This window comes from Neurospora tetraspora (assembly GCF_033439725.1).
Source record: "Neurospora tetraspora strain CBS 560.94 chromosome Unknown B0H65scaffold_4, whole genome shotgun sequence".
Taxonomy (NCBI): domain Eukaryota; kingdom Fungi; phylum Ascomycota; class Sordariomycetes; order Sordariales; family Sordariaceae; genus Neurospora; species Neurospora tetraspora.
This window is the reverse complement of record NW_026944386.1, coordinates 1,963,303-1,981,686: the sequence shown is the minus strand read 5'-3', so window position 1 is coordinate 1,981,686 and position 18,384 is coordinate 1,963,303. Positions and strand designations below refer to the sequence as shown.

General features: G+C 49.8%; 4 protein-coding genes across 4 annotated transcripts; all 4 read right to left on the bottom strand.

Moving 5' to 3' along the window:
• Window positions 1-1,632: 1,632 nt before the first annotated feature.
• B0H65DRAFT_425163 (uncharacterized protein) lies at window positions 1,633-3,756 on the bottom strand (the record flags this gene model as incomplete). Its single annotated transcript, XM_062824556.1, has 3 exons — window positions 1,633-1,822; window positions 1,931-2,947; window positions 3,455-3,756. The coding sequence occupies 3 exons, from the start codon at window positions 3,754-3,756 to the stop codon at window positions 1,633-1,635; spliced, it is 1,509 nt and encodes a 502-aa protein (XP_062681615.1).
• A 1,456-nt stretch (window positions 3,757-5,212) lies between these two features.
• On the bottom strand, window positions 5,213-7,762 carry B0H65DRAFT_548756 (Metallo-peptidase family M12-domain-containing protein; the record flags this gene model as incomplete). The annotated part of the gene is made up of 5 exons (XM_062829596.1): window positions 5,213-5,797; window positions 5,852-6,178; window positions 6,236-6,376; window positions 6,519-7,633; window positions 7,696-7,762. The coding sequence occupies 5 exons, from the start codon at window positions 7,760-7,762 to the stop codon at window positions 5,213-5,215; spliced, it is 2,235 nt and encodes a 744-aa protein (XP_062681614.1).
• An 898-nt stretch (window positions 7,763-8,660) lies between these two features.
• On the bottom strand, window positions 8,661-9,800 carry B0H65DRAFT_191811 (uncharacterized protein). Its single transcript, XM_062821657.1, has 2 exons — window positions 9,265-9,800; window positions 8,661-9,083 (listed from the first exon to the last, which is right to left on the bottom strand). The coding sequence occupies exons 1-2, from the start codon at window positions 9,475-9,477 to the stop codon at window positions 8,748-8,750; spliced, it is 549 nt and encodes a 182-aa protein (XP_062681613.1). The 5' UTR covers window positions 9,478-9,800; the 3' UTR covers window positions 8,661-8,747.
• Window positions 9,801-10,710: 910 nt separating this feature from the next.
• B0H65DRAFT_191636 (uncharacterized protein) lies at window positions 10,711-13,640 on the bottom strand. Its single transcript, XM_062821654.1, has 5 exons — window positions 13,449-13,640; window positions 13,230-13,253; window positions 13,065-13,091; window positions 11,000-12,828; window positions 10,711-10,941 (listed from the first exon to the last, which is right to left on the bottom strand). Exons 1-5 carry the CDS (start codon window positions 13,510-13,512, stop codon window positions 10,882-10,884), a joined length of 2,004 nt encoding a protein of 667 aa, XP_062681612.1. The 5' UTR covers window positions 13,513-13,640; the 3' UTR covers window positions 10,711-10,881.
• Window positions 13,641-18,384: the final 4,744 nt, after the last annotated feature.

Genomic DNA, 18,384 nt, shown 5'->3' with positions numbered 1-18,384 from the left:
TCGTAGGATGTTGGTGAAGACTGGCTAGAGGCGGCGGACGCGGAGGAGCAGAAGAAAACTTCATGTCATACTACCAGCCGTTGATACCTTGGGTCAACAAACTACGGAGAGAAGTATTTCCGAACGGTGGGAGGTGGAAAAAAGAGAACGAGGGATTGTATGATCGGATGAGGCGGATTATTGCGGAAGCCAGAAGGATCCAGAGGTATTACGGAGAGATAGCTTCGCGAAATAGTGTAATTAGTAGAGAGAATTATATAGTGATTTGCGTGTACGGTTTCCAGCTCCTCCCTATTTGCCCAGTTCAACCAAACTGTCGATTGGAGTAGCATTCCTCAATTAACATTATTCCCATCATTCGTGATCTATCTCACAAAGGCTGTTGCTGCGGTCAGGGATCGTGTAACGTCACCACTTCGCCGGGGTACCGAAGGTATTAAGGACATTCGACGCTCGACGACCCCTCCAGGCCCTAAGTCCAATTTAGGCGGATATCGGTGAAACCAGGATGTGTTATAGGCCGTCTGTTTTCCTCTAGAGCCTGAACAGGGCATTGAACAGGGCATCTGGACGCCTCATCGCGCTTCTCCAGGAGGAGCGTCGGGAGAGACATGAAGTCGGCTGAACAAGTTGCTTGGCGTCAACACAACTTGGGATAGGGATCTGATGACAAGCATCCTGCTGCCTTGTCTGGGTGATCTGGGTTTCTCTCTCCTTTCTTTTTCATTTGGAAGACACCTTCTCTGGCGACTTACCATCCTCGACAATCACCCGTAACCATCTTGGGGAAGGCTCCGAAATTTCCCTACTTCGCTAAGCACACGTTCACATCACCACCGGTGGCTGTTACAGTCACGGATGTCCCACTCTTCGGAGGTATGGCTCAATAGCGCAGTCGCGAATCGTGGGAGAGGGTTGATCAAGCTGTCGGCTGCGATGGACTCCGGTAAATATCTCCTCTAATTTGTGTTCTCGGTCTTTTAAAGATTTACATGATGCCATTGCGTTGGTTCGGGGATTCTTCCCGGATACTGGGGGCTCGTCAATGTTGGATTTTACCGAGCGACGAATAGTTGGACCAATGAAGTAGGGCAAGGCAGGCAGATGAAGGAGGTAGGCCGATATAGGCAGACGAAAGAGGTAGGTCAAGGCAGACGAGTGAAAAGTCGGGCTTGTGCATACTTTAAATAGAGTTGGCATCAGATCCCAGAGCTGTGGTTGGCACGTCGAACGCCGCCAAGATGTAGGCGTTTTCCTCGTCATCTGCCCAATTGTATTAATATCTTTAGCGCCGCCTCCACACTCACCGTAATGCCTCCGTAACGAACGATTGGATACGGGAGGTGATTGTTCAGTTTTTTGACCCTACCACGTGATTAAAAGACCCGATTGATATCCTTCTCACTCCCATACACAAGCTTAGTGAGGGCCAGACTAGTAGTTGGGTCGGTGACGACCAGCGAATCCCTGGTGTTGTATGTCTCTTTTCCCCTTTTTTGTCACCTTTTGTTTCGTCATAGTGATCCACCCTACTCCGAAAACAATAATCTTGCACCCCGTTTTTATTCAATCTTGCCGGTCACGCTCTCTGGCTATGTCGAGGTGCCACCATCAGCACCCGGTTCCTTCAGATCACATCCCCTCCCGCCCATCTCTGTTTCTGTTCGTGAGCGACTCACTCCAGCTCGAAGCATCGCTATCCAATAACGCGCCGGTAGCAGAAGCCGATTCCTTCGACTCCTTCAACTCAAAACTCCCATCGGAAGAATCCCTGTTCAGAGTGACAACGGTCTGTTTCGAGACCTTATCCGCCACTCCAGCGCTGTCCGCGTTCCGGAGCTTCGTTCGCGTCGACCGATCAAGACCATGAATAAGCACAGGCAAGGAACCTTCCTTCCAAGCCCGGAGCCCAAGTCTCTTAGTCTCCCACGTCGTCAACAGGACGAACACCAGCCCGGCAACCGCGACCGCGACAGGAAACGTGATGAACGGCCAGCGTATGCGAATGTGTTGCACCCAGACAAAGGCCTGGCCGTTGACGTAATCCTGTTCATAATCGATGGTCTGAGGCAGCTCGCGCAGGAAGGCCGTCATCCGCTTGGCTGCGTTCTCAAAGGTCTCGGTGACGTTGGTCGACTTGGCTATGGACCTGCCGACGGAGTCGTTGTCGCCGGTGCCTATCGCGCCGCTGTAGGAGAGTCGCGGGGTCATGTCCCTGAACATGGGGTATTGCTGGAGGAACCAGTAGATTGTTGAGTGGACGGCCTGCGCTGAGATGCCAAGACTCCGGGAGTCTTCGGGCTGTGGGAGATGGCTAGAGTTGTCTGCGTAGGTGAGCTTCGACCAGTCATTGGGAATCTGTAGCTCGAGAGAGTCGCGGTCGAAGTCCCATAGTTTGGATTGGTCCCATGTTGATAGATTGACGGCTTCGGCTCCTAGGGGGCTGTAGAGGGTGTAGTTTCTTGGGTAGCTCCAGAATTGCCACTGCTCGGTTCCGTTGGTGATGTTTCCCATGTTGCCGCCGTGTTGGTGAGGTACAGCTCTCATAGACTCTGATAATGCCTGTTTGGCTGAACTCAGGACCGTCTCGTACAGAATGCCATCCTGGACTGTCGAGTTGTACCGGTTAATGCAGAAGGAGAAGCCGCACTCCCAAGCCTCCGGTTGCTCATCCTCCCAAGCCATTTGCTGTGATATGTAGTTCCTCGGGGCTTTGAGGATTTGGAAGACGATAAACGTGGTGAAGGCGTCGCGAAAATGAAAGGTTTCCCGTCGGTCGGCAATCACTTTCCCGCCGGTGTGCATGAACGAATCCTCCAAACTACGGAGACTTTCCTGCACCAGTTTTCCCTTCGAGTTCCTCAGCGTAACGGCTGAATCACCTTGTGTCTGCCTCCCCAAAACGTATTTAACTTGCTCACCAGGGGTGGAATCAGAATAAGGCTCGCTGGTGATATATTCCGAGACATCGCGGCACTCGCTCGCTGCAAACGGCCAAAGAATCGAATATCTCATAGGTGCAATTTGCCGAGGCGCATGTGAACGAGGTGGGCGCATATATCTTCTGGTTGCCGTCGTATTTGTGCGCAAACCCCTCGAACACGGCGAGGCTCCATCCCTCTTCGACTTCTATCTGGTATTCGAAGACCCAAATGTTGTTCCCTCTCGAACCGTTGGCGCTGGTCAGGAAAACGCTATCCGCCTTGTATAGTGTCCCAAAAGCCGCTGACTCTGCGATGGGCAAGCGCGATGTTCGAGATAGCCCCACTGCCGTGTCGGTCACGGGTTCATTGCCACCTGACCGGGTGACCATCGCTTGAAGAACAGGATCGTAACCGAGCAATGCTATGGTAGTCAGGGCACCCAGCGCCACCCAGTGACTAGTATTCTTATTAGAGATGGTTTTGTGGGAGGGATGCTGGTTCAAAAAAGTCACCTAAACCCAAACTTCCACAACAAAGCCAAACTCCCAAGGGGGCCTCTACTCGCCGCATCGAACTGGCTAAACGTAGCCAGGCGGTCTTCCCGTCTCGAGAACCAATTCCATTTGGCCTGCCCGATGCATGAGGTGAGGGCAAAGGCCATGGAGGTGCGCGAGACTTGGGATAAGATCGAGATGGTCGTGCTCAAGGAGAGGTAGAACTTCCAGGAATTCACGTTGATGCCGTCGTATAACTTCAGAACGGTGATGGTAGCGGCGAGCGAGCAACAGCTCAGAAGCACCGCCGCCATTTCCCAGCCCCAATTGCCGCCCATTGCAAGCAGGGAAGTCTCGTTCTTGAAATCCTGGACTAGAAGGACCGCGAAGATTGCTGAGATGTGTCGGGATATTCGTGGTAACCAGTAATTATGTGGTCGATTTCGTCACTTCAGGCAATGGCCAAGTTCAGCGCATGCCTTCCTTCCTCTTTCTGGCGAACTTGGAAGCTCGATCATCTTGAAAGGGAGAGGAAGATTTCCTTGCCACGGGGTCCGAAGTGACGATCACATAAGCCAGTCATCATTAACTGATGCAGTGAAACCATACAGTTGTCGTTCCAGCCTTATGTGGACAACCTGAACACGCTGCTGCCGCCGCTGCCTGCCCCAAAGCGGCGGCTTGAGGCTAACGATCTCTCGCCCAATAGATTCTTTTGGCGGGAGCGGCTCGCATTAATATAGATGATGTGCGCAATCCCACCATCACCTCACGCTAGGCGAACGTATGTCGGACATGTTGGCTCGCTCTTCAGTCGTGTCTTGGGAAGGGGGCTGGGGAACCCGAAGAGGTGGTTGTAAGTGGAGCAATTGAAGGATCGACTAGATACTATGTAGAAAGAAGGATCGGGACCTAGAGGCAGTAGAAATACTGTAGGGAAGTTGAAAACAAAGACAACTCAAACCAACCGACGTTATGAAACTGTAGTTGATTGGAGGCTGAAGAGAATAAGAGGGAGAAAGCCCCGCAGTCTGGCTTCCAAACACAGGAAATTGGTAGTGTTGGGTAGCGCCTGCCGTGTAATGCACCCCTGAAAAGTCTGTTAGCGCGAGACCTCTCAGACGAGCTGGGATAGGACTTATTTGGCGTACCGGCCTAACACATACACCACATACCTTCCTCTTTCATGATCTCCTCACTTCTTACCTCCTACCTTCATCATATCCAACTTCTTCCAATGGAACGCTTTTTCTTCTGTTTAGCGAAAACCGTAGCAAAACTTGGAGATGGCCCATGGGATTCGAACGTTTCGGGAAGGACAATTTCGGAATGTGCCTGGACCGGACACTGCCTCCCACCTAGCTCACCTAGGTAAAGTAAGTCTCTACAGTCCAATACTGGTTTGTTTGTTATCTCGAGACCTCGGGTCAACTTCCCTAGGCGTTTTCATGTCTAATTGATTCGTTTCGTTCCATAATCAAAGCGTGATCTTACCTTGAATATACTATTTCCGAAATTCAATATGTCATATTGGATCTTCTTAATAGCTTTCTAAACCGTACCTAGCCAATTCATTTTGTCCTTATAAGGTTTGGGACAATCCGGGATAGATCTCGTCCAGTATACCAGGAGTACCAAGCAGTCACCAAGTTCCAGCCCGTAAGACGCAGGCTGATCTATTCGAAAAACAAATATAGAAACAGAAAAAGTTCATCATTTATCATCAATATACAAACGCCTCAGACGCTCGCTCATATACAAACAGTCCAGTTTACACAATACGCACGGCAGCGCTCAAGCATACCTAGCATACCCCCTCTGCTGTTCCCTAAACGGCTCATACTGACCCATGGGCTGTCCCATGGGCGGCTGCGGCGGCCCTCCTTGGTATGGCGGCGGTGGCGGTCCCGATTGCGACGGCAACGGAACATGTCTGCCGTTCCTACCGCCGCCCCAGTTCCACCCCACAGGATGCCGACCCATATCCGGTGGCGGCGCCATCATCCTTTGAGGTGCTCTCCTCGACGTCGACCTCGCACGCCGACAACAGCTGCAGCAGCAACTGATGAAGGAGATGAGGAGAAGACCGGCGATGACGCAGCCAACAGGGATGGCAATGTTCTTGTTGTTCTTGAACCAGTCGAGGATCTGGTTGCTGAGCTTGGCGCCCTCGCAGATGCCGTTGGAGCACTTGCCGCCACCCTCGCAAGGGGTGCCGTCGAGGAAGTACTGTGGAAGGGTGTAACACCTATCGTCTGGGAACATTGGACCTTCACATGCGAGCGCGCAGCCGTCATTGGAGCACGAACTTGTTTTGTTGTGTGTGTCCTCGGTAGCCATGAACGTCTTGCACTGCAAATCGCGCGAGGTGCACTGGCCCTATAGTGTACGTACGTTAACCTCTATTAATTTATAAATACATAGATTACTTACTGAAGCGCAGGTGAGCGAGTCGCCGCATGAAGTGCCGTCGTCGGCGGTCTTGTCAGCCGGGCAGGAGCCGCTGGTGCCGGAGCACTTCTCTTCTGGATCGCAAGGGCCAGTGCTGGCGCGGCAGACGGTCTCGGCGCCAGCAAGCTGGCACTTATCGGTGCAGCACTCTTCGTTGGCGGGGTCGCAAATGCTATTGGTGGTAAACTTGCACGTCTTGGGATCGCAGCACGGGTTGTCTCCGCACCCTTCTTCGCCACCACAGTCACATTCCTCGCCGGCTTCGACGATGCCGTTGCCACATTGCTGGCCGGTGATAGTGACGACGTCCTTGTTGTTGGATAGGCAGTTCATTCTTCCGGGGTTTCTGCCCAGGAAGCTGCATACGTTACCGATACTGCAGGCCGAGAAGGACGTGATGCGGCCGTCTGTGGACGGGTTCATGATGAACTGGGCGTTGGCATCGCAGGTGGTGGTGGAAAGGGGGCAGCACTCGTTTTTTTCCGGCGGAGCCGTCTGCGCATGTGTCTGAAAGGCAGTCGTGGACTGCACCAAAGGTATGACCCGACTCGTGAGCAAAGACCTGCCATTCGGTAGAGGTTTTAACGACAACATTTGCGCCCGCGACGGTTTCGTTGCCCTGGCTTTGCCCAGCGCCTACTTGGCAGACCTGACCGAGCCAGGCGAGGCCAACGGCAGAACCAGTATTGCAGGTTGACAGCAAAGTCCAGTACGCGTTATTATCGTTGGACTTGCCGCGCCATCCAGAAAATTTCACAAGGCGGTCGGTAATGGTCGCACCGCTGCTGCAGGGCATATTGAAGGGCGCACTGTCAGGAGGCGTGGCCGGGCACTCCTTATCGCTGATAGTCAAGTTCCGGATACCTAGAGAAATGCTAAAGGAGCTCTCGAAGAGTTGAGAAGCCTTGTTAACCATGTCGATAACATTTTGCCTCAGAGATTCGGTCGAGTTGAATTTCTCCGTGTAGGTGCAGTCGGTAGCTATGCCAATCAGGGCAACCTTTTTCGAAGTCGGGCAACCGGCCGTAGAACCAATGCTGTTCAGCAGATTAACACCAGCACCATTGCCGCCTTGGGTTCCATCCATTTGTCGTCCAAAAAGAGCCCTCGGGCTGACAGTCCAGCGGCTCTGATGCTCGAATACCTCCTCGGTCCACCGTAAGACTCCGTTGTTCTCGTCCCTATTCCAAAGCAGGTCGTTCGAGGCGCAAGAGCCCATGCTCGCAGCATCGCGCTTCTTCAAGTCGTCGTGTGTCGGTTTCAAAATGTCGGAATCCCGCCAGACAACCATGTACTCTTCATCCGCCGTCTCGATCTCCGGGTCTCCTTTGATTATCGTTTGCCTGTAGTTGGTGTCCGTCTGGATGTGATGGTCGACTCCGTTTACCCTGAAGGATCCTTGGAAAATCGGTCGCTCCCCATCCTTGAGAACATAGACTCGTGCCCATCCCGCTTGCCTCCAGTCTGCGTCCGTCATCCCCTCCCTCTGAACAAACGTGGTGCCCCTGAAAACCTTGTGCTCTTCCCTGACGATAGGCTCTATCCTCTTGACCTTGCCATCGGGACTCAAGATGTGTATTGTCGCATCGTCGGGAAGGATGTCGTGGTTCGGTTCTAGAACGAAGCGAATCTTTTGCTGGCGATCGTGGAGATAGAAGCTGAGGTCGAAGGTTGACTGAGAGTGCACCCTGTGCGAGGGTGTGTGGATCACGGCATCGTCGACACGGCTAATGTAGGATAGAGGGTTCCTCTCCGTCGAATGTGCTTCAGGCCGGCCATGTTAACCAGATAATATTCGGACGAGGTAAAGAGGACGATGAACATACCTGTAGCAGGCTGGACAAGCAGGCCAACGGCAGCAAATACGGCCGCGAAGGCCTTGGAAACAAACATACTTCAGCTCAAAAAGACAGCGTTTCTATACGCACCGCCCGTAGTCCATCGAGAAGATGCAAATCGGCTCCCAATTCTTGAAATGGACAAGAAACGAGCGAAACGGGGATATCGTGGAAATTAATGCTATGGTAAAACCACAAACAATTCAAAACATGTATACACTCGTATGCTTCGGCGGCTCTGGGGTTTCCCCGCTTGTTTGCTTATGTGCAGCTGTTGGCGGTGGATGTGTAAAGAGAGAGGCGGGACCAGGAATAGCCGGAGAGGGGGAAACGGAAACGATAAAAGTTTATGTTCCGGAAACAATAGTCGACAGATGCAGAAATGAATGGCGAAAAGAGGGAATGTCCAAGAACCTCGAGGGCGTCTACCCGTGTGGATGGGGAAATGTTGGAAAAGATGGTGGCAGTGTAAAGGTCCGTCCGAGTGGTTGCGTGAGCATCAATCAGGCGCCGACAGCCGACGTAGCGAGCGAAAAAGGAGATGTTGGACCAGTCGATGAAGCGGGCTGAGGTGGGCAACAAAACCGGAAAGGGACGGTGGGAGACTGCAAAGTCCACGACCTATAATTGGTCGCCCAGCGCCTCAGCCAAGATGAGGCCAAGCAACCCCAAGCGTCCCCGTGTGACACCTGCACGTCCCTGGCATTTATGGGCGCCTGTACCGCCCAGCCGGGGCCCGGACACCCACAGCAATCATCATCGCTGCTGCGGCAACAACCTTCAACTGAATGGGGATCCGCCTTACTTCCCATCATCACGGATCTCATCTCAGCATTCATCAGCGACCTTTTTTGGGATAACAGCATTCAACCCTTTCGTTGTCCAAGCCACGGCCGCGCGTACTGTTCTCAAAAGCCACCTGGGCAACGGACGCACGCCCAAAAGAGAGACAACTTGATTCACACCTAACAACGCTGTCTATCTTTCTGTGGCTGCCCGACTGCGCCAGGCTTGGTCTTGCCTCCGGTCTTGGTCTTGATTCACATCCACTCGCGCGAACAATTTTCATCCAAGAAAACCTTCCTTTCGCTTATTCCATTCCCTACCGCCCAGACATTGCAGCTTGCCAAGCGTCTACGAGACAAGACATCTGGCTGACGAACATACCGAGATCTTTGTAATCTTCTTGGAAGCGAGTGAGCGAGCGAACTGGTCTGGACGAGATCCATTGTTGAATTTACCAAGTCTCGGCATCGCCATCGACATCGACAACCGAACCTGGATCCTCGAGAGTTGAAGATCGAAATACCAAAACGGGCGTTCGTCAATCGACATCTATCTACCGGTTTTTGTTTGTAAATTCTAATTCTTCTGTTCTGTAGGTCATGATCCACGATCTGGTGGTTTACACCCACCCACCCTGTCAGTCCCTTCACTAGCCCCAGCCCTGTGAAGCTGTGACGAACGGCACTTTTTTTCATTGGGTCGTTTCCCCCCTTGCGTTTCAGACCTCCGACCTCCTGCACCAACCAGTGAGCTTGCAGCACTAACAGGCACTTGGTACCTTAACACTTTTGATACCGGCAGTGAGGATGTCCGATATGAGACGAACACAAGGCTATGGGTACCTTGCGGGGCAACTCGAGTTGTTCTTAGCAAAGGATCTTGATGAAAGAAAAGAAAAAAAATATGAGAGAAAAAGGCGAGAGAAAAAGCAACTGTTGTGCATTCCCAACTGCAATGTTCCCCAGTAGACGGGATTCGGCACATATCATACCGACTTTCGACATTGCACTAGATGGGAGTCTAAACCTATAAATAGCCGTTACGTACGACCTCGAGTCCTCAACACCGAGTACCCAAAAGCAGTCTCGCCGCTTCAAATCATGCCCATCCACGGATCATCATCAAGAACGTATTTCCCCCCCCAGCCAAGATTTGACTTCACCAAAAACCACACACAGGGCATGACCTTTAAATTCTAACTGCTCTGCAAGTCAACACTGCACCAAGAAAAAATCCAGAAAGAAACCAAATGATCAAATCCGACCCAAGGCAACGCCGATATCCACCCAACGTTCATGGACCCAACAAGCTCGATCACGCTTCAACACACCCACCACTCACTAACTTGATATTGCTACTGAAGGATCGTTCTGCTCAGCCCTGCCACTATTCTACGCCGGTAAGACTAAGCGGTAACGTAAGCCCCAGCCAGCTACCCAATGACCTACCTACCTAACCCGCTAGCCGTGTGGAATAATCGCGGCTCCTGCGGAATCCTGCGCAATGCCGTGATGCCTTTCACTGCAGTCGGTTCGGCATCTTACGTACCTACTACGCCCCCGCGCTTGTTAGGTAGGCTGTGCTGTCCTGGAGTTTGTTTGGGTGGAGATACGTATCGTAGTTTATAGATTTAATGGGTGGCGTGTGTGAGGCTCGTTCGTGAGCTGATACTGGAGAGACTGGTTAAGGGGGTTTGTTTTGTTATGGGCACTAGCCACCCCCTTAACGCCGATCGCGGTTGTTTTTCTAGTGCCGCAACGAGAAAGGGGGTTGGTTGTTGACGTCTTGATGGGAGATGGATCAAAACTGTTGATAACTCTACCTCAGAGCGACGGCAGAACGTTCTGCTGGCTAGTAATTGCGCAATATGACGGCTGAACAACGAGAAATGACTCCTGTGGTGCATAGATGCAAACCAGTAATCTATTGATCTTTCGCTCAAGAGGTATCCTGGAACATGTAATAACCCAAGGAAAAAAAAAAGATATACTGTTGTAAAAAGAGTACCATGATATAACATAACCAAAAAAAGAAAAACATCGCTCATCTTTCAACAATGTGCCTGCCTGTTGAGACGACATATGACGGACCAACTGACCGTGCGTCCTTCCTTGTGTAGAAGAAAGAACCCACTAAAGTGTTCTTCCTCCTCCTCCACCCTTTCCTCTTCTTCTCCTTGACCTAAAACCGGTATATAATCATTGCCGTTTCCCTTCCTTTTGCCCTTTTCCTGGACGTTTGACTACCACTACTGACACTGACTTGCAGCTTACTAGTAGGCTAGCCCTTATGGTATATGAATCCCAAAATCCCCTGCCCCATTCGAAATAAAGAAAAAGATTAGATAGGTTTATATGCTTTTTACTTCTTTGTTGGCTTTCTCTTTCTTTACTTGCGCTGCTCGTGGACGACCTCGATGATCTTAGCAACGACGCTGGGATCGGAGAGCTATTTCCAATTGTTAGTACTTTGCATGCAGCTATCCGGTTTGTGGACTGGAACTTACAGTAGTGATATCACCAAGCTGATCCTCCTCACCGGCAACGATCTTCCTCAGAATGCGGCGCATGATCTTGCCAGAGCGAGTCTTGGGAAGATCAGGGACGACGTAGATGGCCTTGGGAGCAGCGAAGGGACCGATGCTGCGGCGGACCTGGAGGACGAACTCCTTGCGGAGAGCGTCGTTGATCTGGGTACCCTCCTTGACGGCAACGAAGGCGTTGACGGCCTGGCCGGTGAGCTCGTCGGCAACACCGACGACAGCAGACTCGGCAACGGAGTGATGCTCAATCAGAGCAGCCTCAATCTCGGCAGTGCTGAGACGGTGGCCACTAACGTTGACGACGTCGTCGACACGGCCGCGGATCCAGTAGAAGCCCTCGTGGTCGCGGGCAGCACCGTCGCCCGTGAAGTAGTAGCCCTTGTACACATCGAGGTAGGTCTCCATGTAGCGCTTATGGGCACCCCAGACGGTGCGGGCCATGCTTGGCCAGGCCTGCTTGAAGGCCAAGACACCCTCGACGTTGTTGCCGTGGATCTCCTCGCCGGTAACGGGGTCGACAAGCGCGGGCTCGATACCAAAGAAGGGGAGAGAGGCGGAACCGGGCTTGGTGGGGGTAACGCCAGCAAGGGGAGTGATGACGTTGGAGCCGGTCTCGGTCTGCCAGTAGGTGTCGCAAATCTGGGCGCGGCCCTTGCCGACAACATCATAGTACCACTTCCAGACCTCGGCGGCGATGGGCTCACCGACAGAGCCGAGAACACGGAGGTACTTCATCTCGTTGCGAACGTGGTGGTCACCGGCGCGCTTCAGCAGGCGCAGGGCAGTGGGAGCAACGTAGAACTGGGTGACCTTGTGCTGCTCAATGATGTCCCAGTAGCGGGAGAAGTTGGGGTAGGCGGGGGTACCCTCGAAAACGACGGTCGAGACACCGAGCAAGAGCGGGGCGTAGAGGACATAGGTGTGACCAGTAATCCAGCCGACATCACCACCGCAGAAGTACCTGTCACCGTCATGGATGTCGAAAACGTACTTGCCGGTCATGGCAGCACCGAGCAGGTAACCAGCGGTAGAGTGGGCAACTCCCTTGGGCTTGCCAGTGGAGCCAGAGGTGTAGAGAAGGAAGAGAGGATCCTCAGAGGCCATGGCCACGGGGGTGTAGTAAGCAGGGTACTTCTCAACCTCCTCGTGCCACCAGAGATCACGGCCGGGGGTCATGTTGATGTCGGCGCCGGTGCGCTTGTAGACGAGCACGTTGCGAACATCGGGGCACTGCTGGAGAGCCTCATCGACGATCTTCTTGGTGCCAATCAGCTTGCCACCGCGCTTGCCCTCATCGGTGGTGATGACGACCTTGGACTGGGCATCGACGACACGGTCGCGGAGGGAGTCGGAGGAGAAACCGGCGAAAACGACGGAGTGGATGGCGCCAATTCTGCTGCAAGCAAGCAGGGCAACGATGGCCTCGGGAATCATGGGAAGGTAGATGGCGACGGTGTCTCCCTTGCGAACGCCCAAGTTGGTGAGGACATGGGCGAGCTTGGAGACCTCCCTGAGGAGCTCGCCATAGGTAACATTCCTTCCCTCACCGGGCTCGTCGGCCTCGTAGATGATGGCGACTCTGTTGGGGTCCTTGTGGGCGTGTCTGTCGACGCAGTTGTATGAGGCATTGAGCTCGCCCTCTACGAACCAGGCGTTGTCACCGTTGACGAGGGAACCGCTGTGGACAGTCTGGAAATCCTTGCTCCACGACAGGAGCTCGCGGGCGCGCTCAGCCCAGAACACATTGGGCTCGGTGATGGACTGCTTGTACAACTTCTGGTACTCCTCGAAGTCTGGCGCAAAGTCATGTTAGCTCAAGCACAAGGGAATGGGATTGGACCAGATGAGGGGTCCGGAGACCCGACAACTTGGAGTCGGACGCAGAGAAAAGGGGGAAGTGCGCGTAGCGTAGCAGTCGCCGAAAACCGGCGCGGAAGCGAATGCTGCCTTCCAGGTTGTGCGAGGGAAGGGGCGGGGATAATAGTAGGCCGGGGGCCCGGGTAACGGAGTTTTTAGGGGGTTTACTCACTGGCAAGATGAGGTTTGCTTGGGTGGTCTGTGGTATCCAGTTAGCAATTTTTGCGTGTTCCTTTCCCTTAGTCCTAGGCGAGTTTCCCCGCAGTGGTGTGACAATAACCGATCAACCCCAACAACTTTGGTTGGGGGCGGCATCCACCATGGGGGGTTAACATACTCTCAAGCATCTCCTTAGGGGGCTCTAAGAGAAAATTCCAGTGTTAGCAAATTGCCTGACTCAAGACCCTGCTAGCCTGTTCGGCGCAACTCCGCGGCCAGCCGAATCTCGTGTTGGAGCCTCCAGTCTCCTCATGAGAGTCTCCCGAGCGCATTGCATCTCCTGACAGCCAGCCATGCTGCGCGGCCAATTGGGGCTCTGGGGGGCTTCGGAACTTACGGTAGGTCTCAACAACGTGAGCCTCGGGCACTACTGCCGCGGAAGAATCGGGGCTACCAGACATGGTGGCTGTGGTGTGGTTGTTCTGGGTGTTAATGATAGATGTCTGTGCTGAAGCAATATTGCGCTTCGCTGAAAAGGATGCGAGGTAGAAGCAGCTCCAAGCAAGACGGATTCGGTGCTGAAATCAAAGACGCAGGACAAGGCAGAGCAGTGAATGGATCACGGTGGCCAGCTGACAGGAGGCCAAGGTTTCGCAAACCAAAGAGAGGAGATTGGGATAAAAGGGCAAAGAGGAAAAAGGAGAGGACAACAGGCAGGTCAGGTTGGTGTACAGGTACAGCAGGCAGAAGGAAGGGGGGACGGCGGGATGGCAGGACGGGGGCCGATGGGCTTTTGTATTATGAGCACCACCGAGCACCACCGAAACCACCACCAAAACGACGCATACCCGCCCGAATGGAGAAGGCCATGGAGAGCTGCATGGATAGAGGATGTAACCGTGAATGATGTACGGATTGACTGACTAGGCACACTGCTAGGGTCGGACGGGTGGATGACCTGGCTCGGGATGGGGACCACTGTGGACTGTGGAGGGCCGCCATTGGGGCCATTGGGACCTGGACGGGACTCGGGTTGGGATTGGGGATGACCATCCCGTCTGGAGGTTGTTTTGGTTCCAAGGGCTCCGCGGGTGACGGCCGAACCGGAGCCCCAAGCGTCAGCGTACAGTCGGAGAGACATGGCCAGATTCTCCATCTGCCCGAGGCTGAGTGACCATCGAACTCTGAACCCTACCCACACTTCAGATACTCTTCACTTCAGAGCTGCCCCTCCATCTTTTTGTCATCTGAGCTTCGACTAGTGTGGAAGGTCGAGACTATTCGCTACTTGCCGGAGCCCCGCGCTTTCCAGATTGGGCAACTAACCCTTCGATCGGCGAATCTTTTAATCGCTTCGCTCTTAACTGTTTAAAATCGCCCGCATATACCACAGTACATATTCGTAGTGTGGTAGCAGCGTAGTATATTGTTCTCTAGCGAAATGCAGTTGGTCCAACGACGGACACTTGGAAAAGGGGTTCATTTGGTGATCCTATCGATGGCTTTCTCAGTTTGCTTGATATGGAAGAATCGACGTGACTGCGGAGGTCATGTGTATAAGGAATGGGAAGAACCATGTTGCTCAGACCCGGCAACCTACTCAGATGCCATGTCAGGTTTACAGTAGCGCACAATCATACATGCCAGGTCCTACCTGGTTATCCCCTTGGACATGTATAACCATCACACTGTGGCTGCTCGGGTTGCATACCTACTTACAGTTTCTCGGGATTCTCTTGGACCCTGACTGTTACGCGGTGTTAGTACGCAGTGTACGTGCTACGATGCGCCGCCGCCGTCCGTAATGCCCCGGTAGACTGGACTTAGTGGTTGCTTGACGAGAAAATCTCAATGGAATCCATGGGCCACGGAATTACGAGCCGCTGGCTTTTGAACACGTTGTAGAAATTATATGTCTCCATTGTCGTATGGAAGGATTTGTGAGGTGGCATTGTAGGCTTGTTAGTAGCGTTCTAACAGTGGGCCTTTCCCAACACCCCGTCCCTATCAGATTTAACCCTTGGAAAGTGTCGAATTTCAGATGTCTTCTGTTGTTGCCTTGCTTATATTGACTTCAGATCGGTAATGTGGTTTGTCGCATTCTGTCATCAAGATTCGGTTCGGTTCGGGTTTGTTTGGTTGATGATATTGTCCGCTGGGGATGTGGGAGGCGGCTTGACTTGGAAGGACAGCACGGGCGCATCCGCGTCTTCGGCCAATTCGCCCAAATGATTGGTCGCGAGTCATTTCGTAAATGGCGTGCATTAGGGGCCTGTTCAGGTATTCAGCAAAACGGTACCAGGGGCAAAAGGGAGGTGAAGCCCAATGGCTTGTGTTGATAGACATTGATATAACAAGTCTTGTAGGTAAGCCAGTAGCAATCCAAAATTTGGGGCCAGTTCAGGTATTCAGCAAAACGGTACCAGGGGCAAAAGGGAGGTGAAGCCCAATGGCTTGTGTTGATAGACATTGATATAACAAGTCTTGTAGGTAAGCCAGTAGCAATCCAAAATTTGGGGCCAGCTGATATTTTCAAGGCGGACGGGCTCGTACAAGTATGCTCTTGAAGATGTAACGGCTGGGACGGATGTAAGGAGAAACCAAAGTTTCGGTTGGGATCCCGTCCCCGCAACGAATCCTCAACATTCAATGGCTCCCGCCAAGCAACCTAACCTCAACGGGTAATCGCGTGGCGGCCTGTGCACGGCTCATATTGAGGTCCGAGTCCACCAGGCCAGTGCCCCTGCTCGCGCAATCTTATCACAAGGCTTTACCCCACACTGCCATGCTGCTCTTCCCCACCATCAACCCCACCGCTTAGTCCCGATGTAATCCACTTTGGGAATCTCAAATGCTTCCAGGTTTGTCTTGGCCTTGACCTCAACCAAGACATTATCCATCACCTACTTAAAGACTACCGTTTTTTTTCATTCAAACCGGATTTATCCCCCCCTGCCCCGCTAAACCCATTATAGTATAGCCGGGCCGACAAGCCTACTTTAACGTACTTTTCAACCCTGCCAGCTACCTGCAGACTCCCCTGCCAGCCGTGTGCTCCGTGCTAGTAATCTTTGAGAATCTCGCCTAGCCACCCTACTTCCTTCCTCCTTCCTCAAACAACCACCTTTCTCGATTCTAACTCGTGCCCTCAAACTACTAGAATCAACAGATCAACCAGAATCAATCAAACAATACCAAAACTATCGATCGCGATATAATCTTTTATTAAAGAAGTAAGCGTTAAGTCTAGCAACGTATTTAAGCTTACCACTATTAAAATTCCCGTCGCGGGTTTAATATTAAAAACCCGACCGACCCCAAAGTAAATTTCATTTTAAATTTCAACCTATATTATTATATTTATTTAACTATAGCTTTTTATTATATAATTCCCCTCCTAACCGTACTAAATACTTAGATTTCTATTCTCATTTAAGAAATCTAATCTAATTAGTTTTATCCTCTTAATTAATCTTTTTTATTATCAATATCATTCTTATTAACTCCCTCGTCTACAAATATAACTTTTTTATTAATAATATTAGAATAATAACCCCGTCTTTTTTATAAAGGTATTATAATAAAATTGAAACCTGGTAAAAAAAGTTCGTACTTTAGCTAAATGATATAAAAATAGGGTATATATTTTACTACTTTAAATTAAGCGACTATATCTATAGCAATCTAAAGATATTAAAATTAAAGTATTAGATTTTCTCTTATATTATTTCGTGGATACGCCCGTTTATACTAACCTTTAACGGCGACCTTACTTTCGTATCGATATCCTCTAGTTCGAAATATATTAATTCGATAGTAAACGGCTTCCTACCCTACTTATTAGTAAAGTCCGTCCTATTTATAACAATACCGTTAAATAGTTTAAAATTCTACGTTTTATTATATCAGATTAGTAGACTTATAAGGATAATATTGTTTATGGTACGGCTTTCTAATACCGACCTAAATAATTAAATATAGAAAGAAAGTTATTTACTAACTTCCTTTTAAAATAGAAAGTACGCGATTTTATACGTATCGGCTAATTTAAACGGTAGTTTAAATATATTTTTTATCGATTTACCAGCTAACCCTATTCGGACTTTACTTTTTTGATTAGTTAGGTTAAAGGATTCTTTCGCTATTACAATATTATAATACAGCGGGTAATAAAGCAATTATTTAAATTACTAAAGGATTACCTTCGTTTTATAACTAACTTCCTTAAATTCGTACGTAAGAATACTACCCTACCTATAACGCTAACTATTAATTATTTAATTTATAGCCCGCTTACCTCCTATAAAATAAGTATTTTATATCCAATTTACTCTATTATTTAACCTCCTATTAATTAACTTCCCCTCTTTTAATTAATAGGTTGATAAGCAATTTATTATTAATTTCGACGAGACCCCTATACCCTTTGAATTCTTCGACGGTATAAAATACAATATTAGAAGTAACGATACTATTATAAATAAAACCGACCGAAGCGGCTAGAATAAGCAGTAAGCGACCCTAATTCTATATATTTTTACAAATAGGTTATAGAAGTTACTACCTAAATTAATATTTAAGGGTACATTAAATACTAATAGAAGAAAGATTATAAATAGTTAATTAAATTATTTCTTTTATTATTTTTTATTCTTTTCCCCTTTATTTATATCCATCTCCTTCCTCCACCCCTTATATTACGCCTTTAAACTATAAATCGTATATAAAACTAGAACCGATAGAAGGTACTAACGCTGTATTAATCCTACTATTTATGGATAAATAGGTAATAATCCAAGCCGAAGCGGGTAAATAAGTGCAATACTATGCGTAATATAGGGTTTCCCCTTTTATTTTTTTTACTTTTTTTCTTTCTTTTCCCTATAGCCGGTACGGTTATTAATTTAAAGTAAAACCTTAACCCGATAGAAGGGTAAATTAGTACCGTATCCTTTACTTACTATTTATGGGTAAATAAATTATAATATAAATAGAGGCGGGCAAATAGTACATTCCCTACTTAACCATAGGAAAAAAAAGGAAAAAAGGAAGGAAGTAGAAGTTATACATTTTTTCCTTTTTTTCTTTTCTATTTCTAATATTACTTTATATAGAAGAAAAAGCGGTATATTACCTAGGAGTAACCGTCGAATTCAATAAAACAGTATATAATAGCGAAAAATTGATAGTTAAATAAATTTATAAAAAATTCAGTAAAGAAATGGGTATTAATAACGATAAAGTATTATTAATTATAAATACCGCTAAATTTTATAAAATAAAGGATATATTTAATACCCTCGATAAATATAGTATTAATAGAACTATAATCC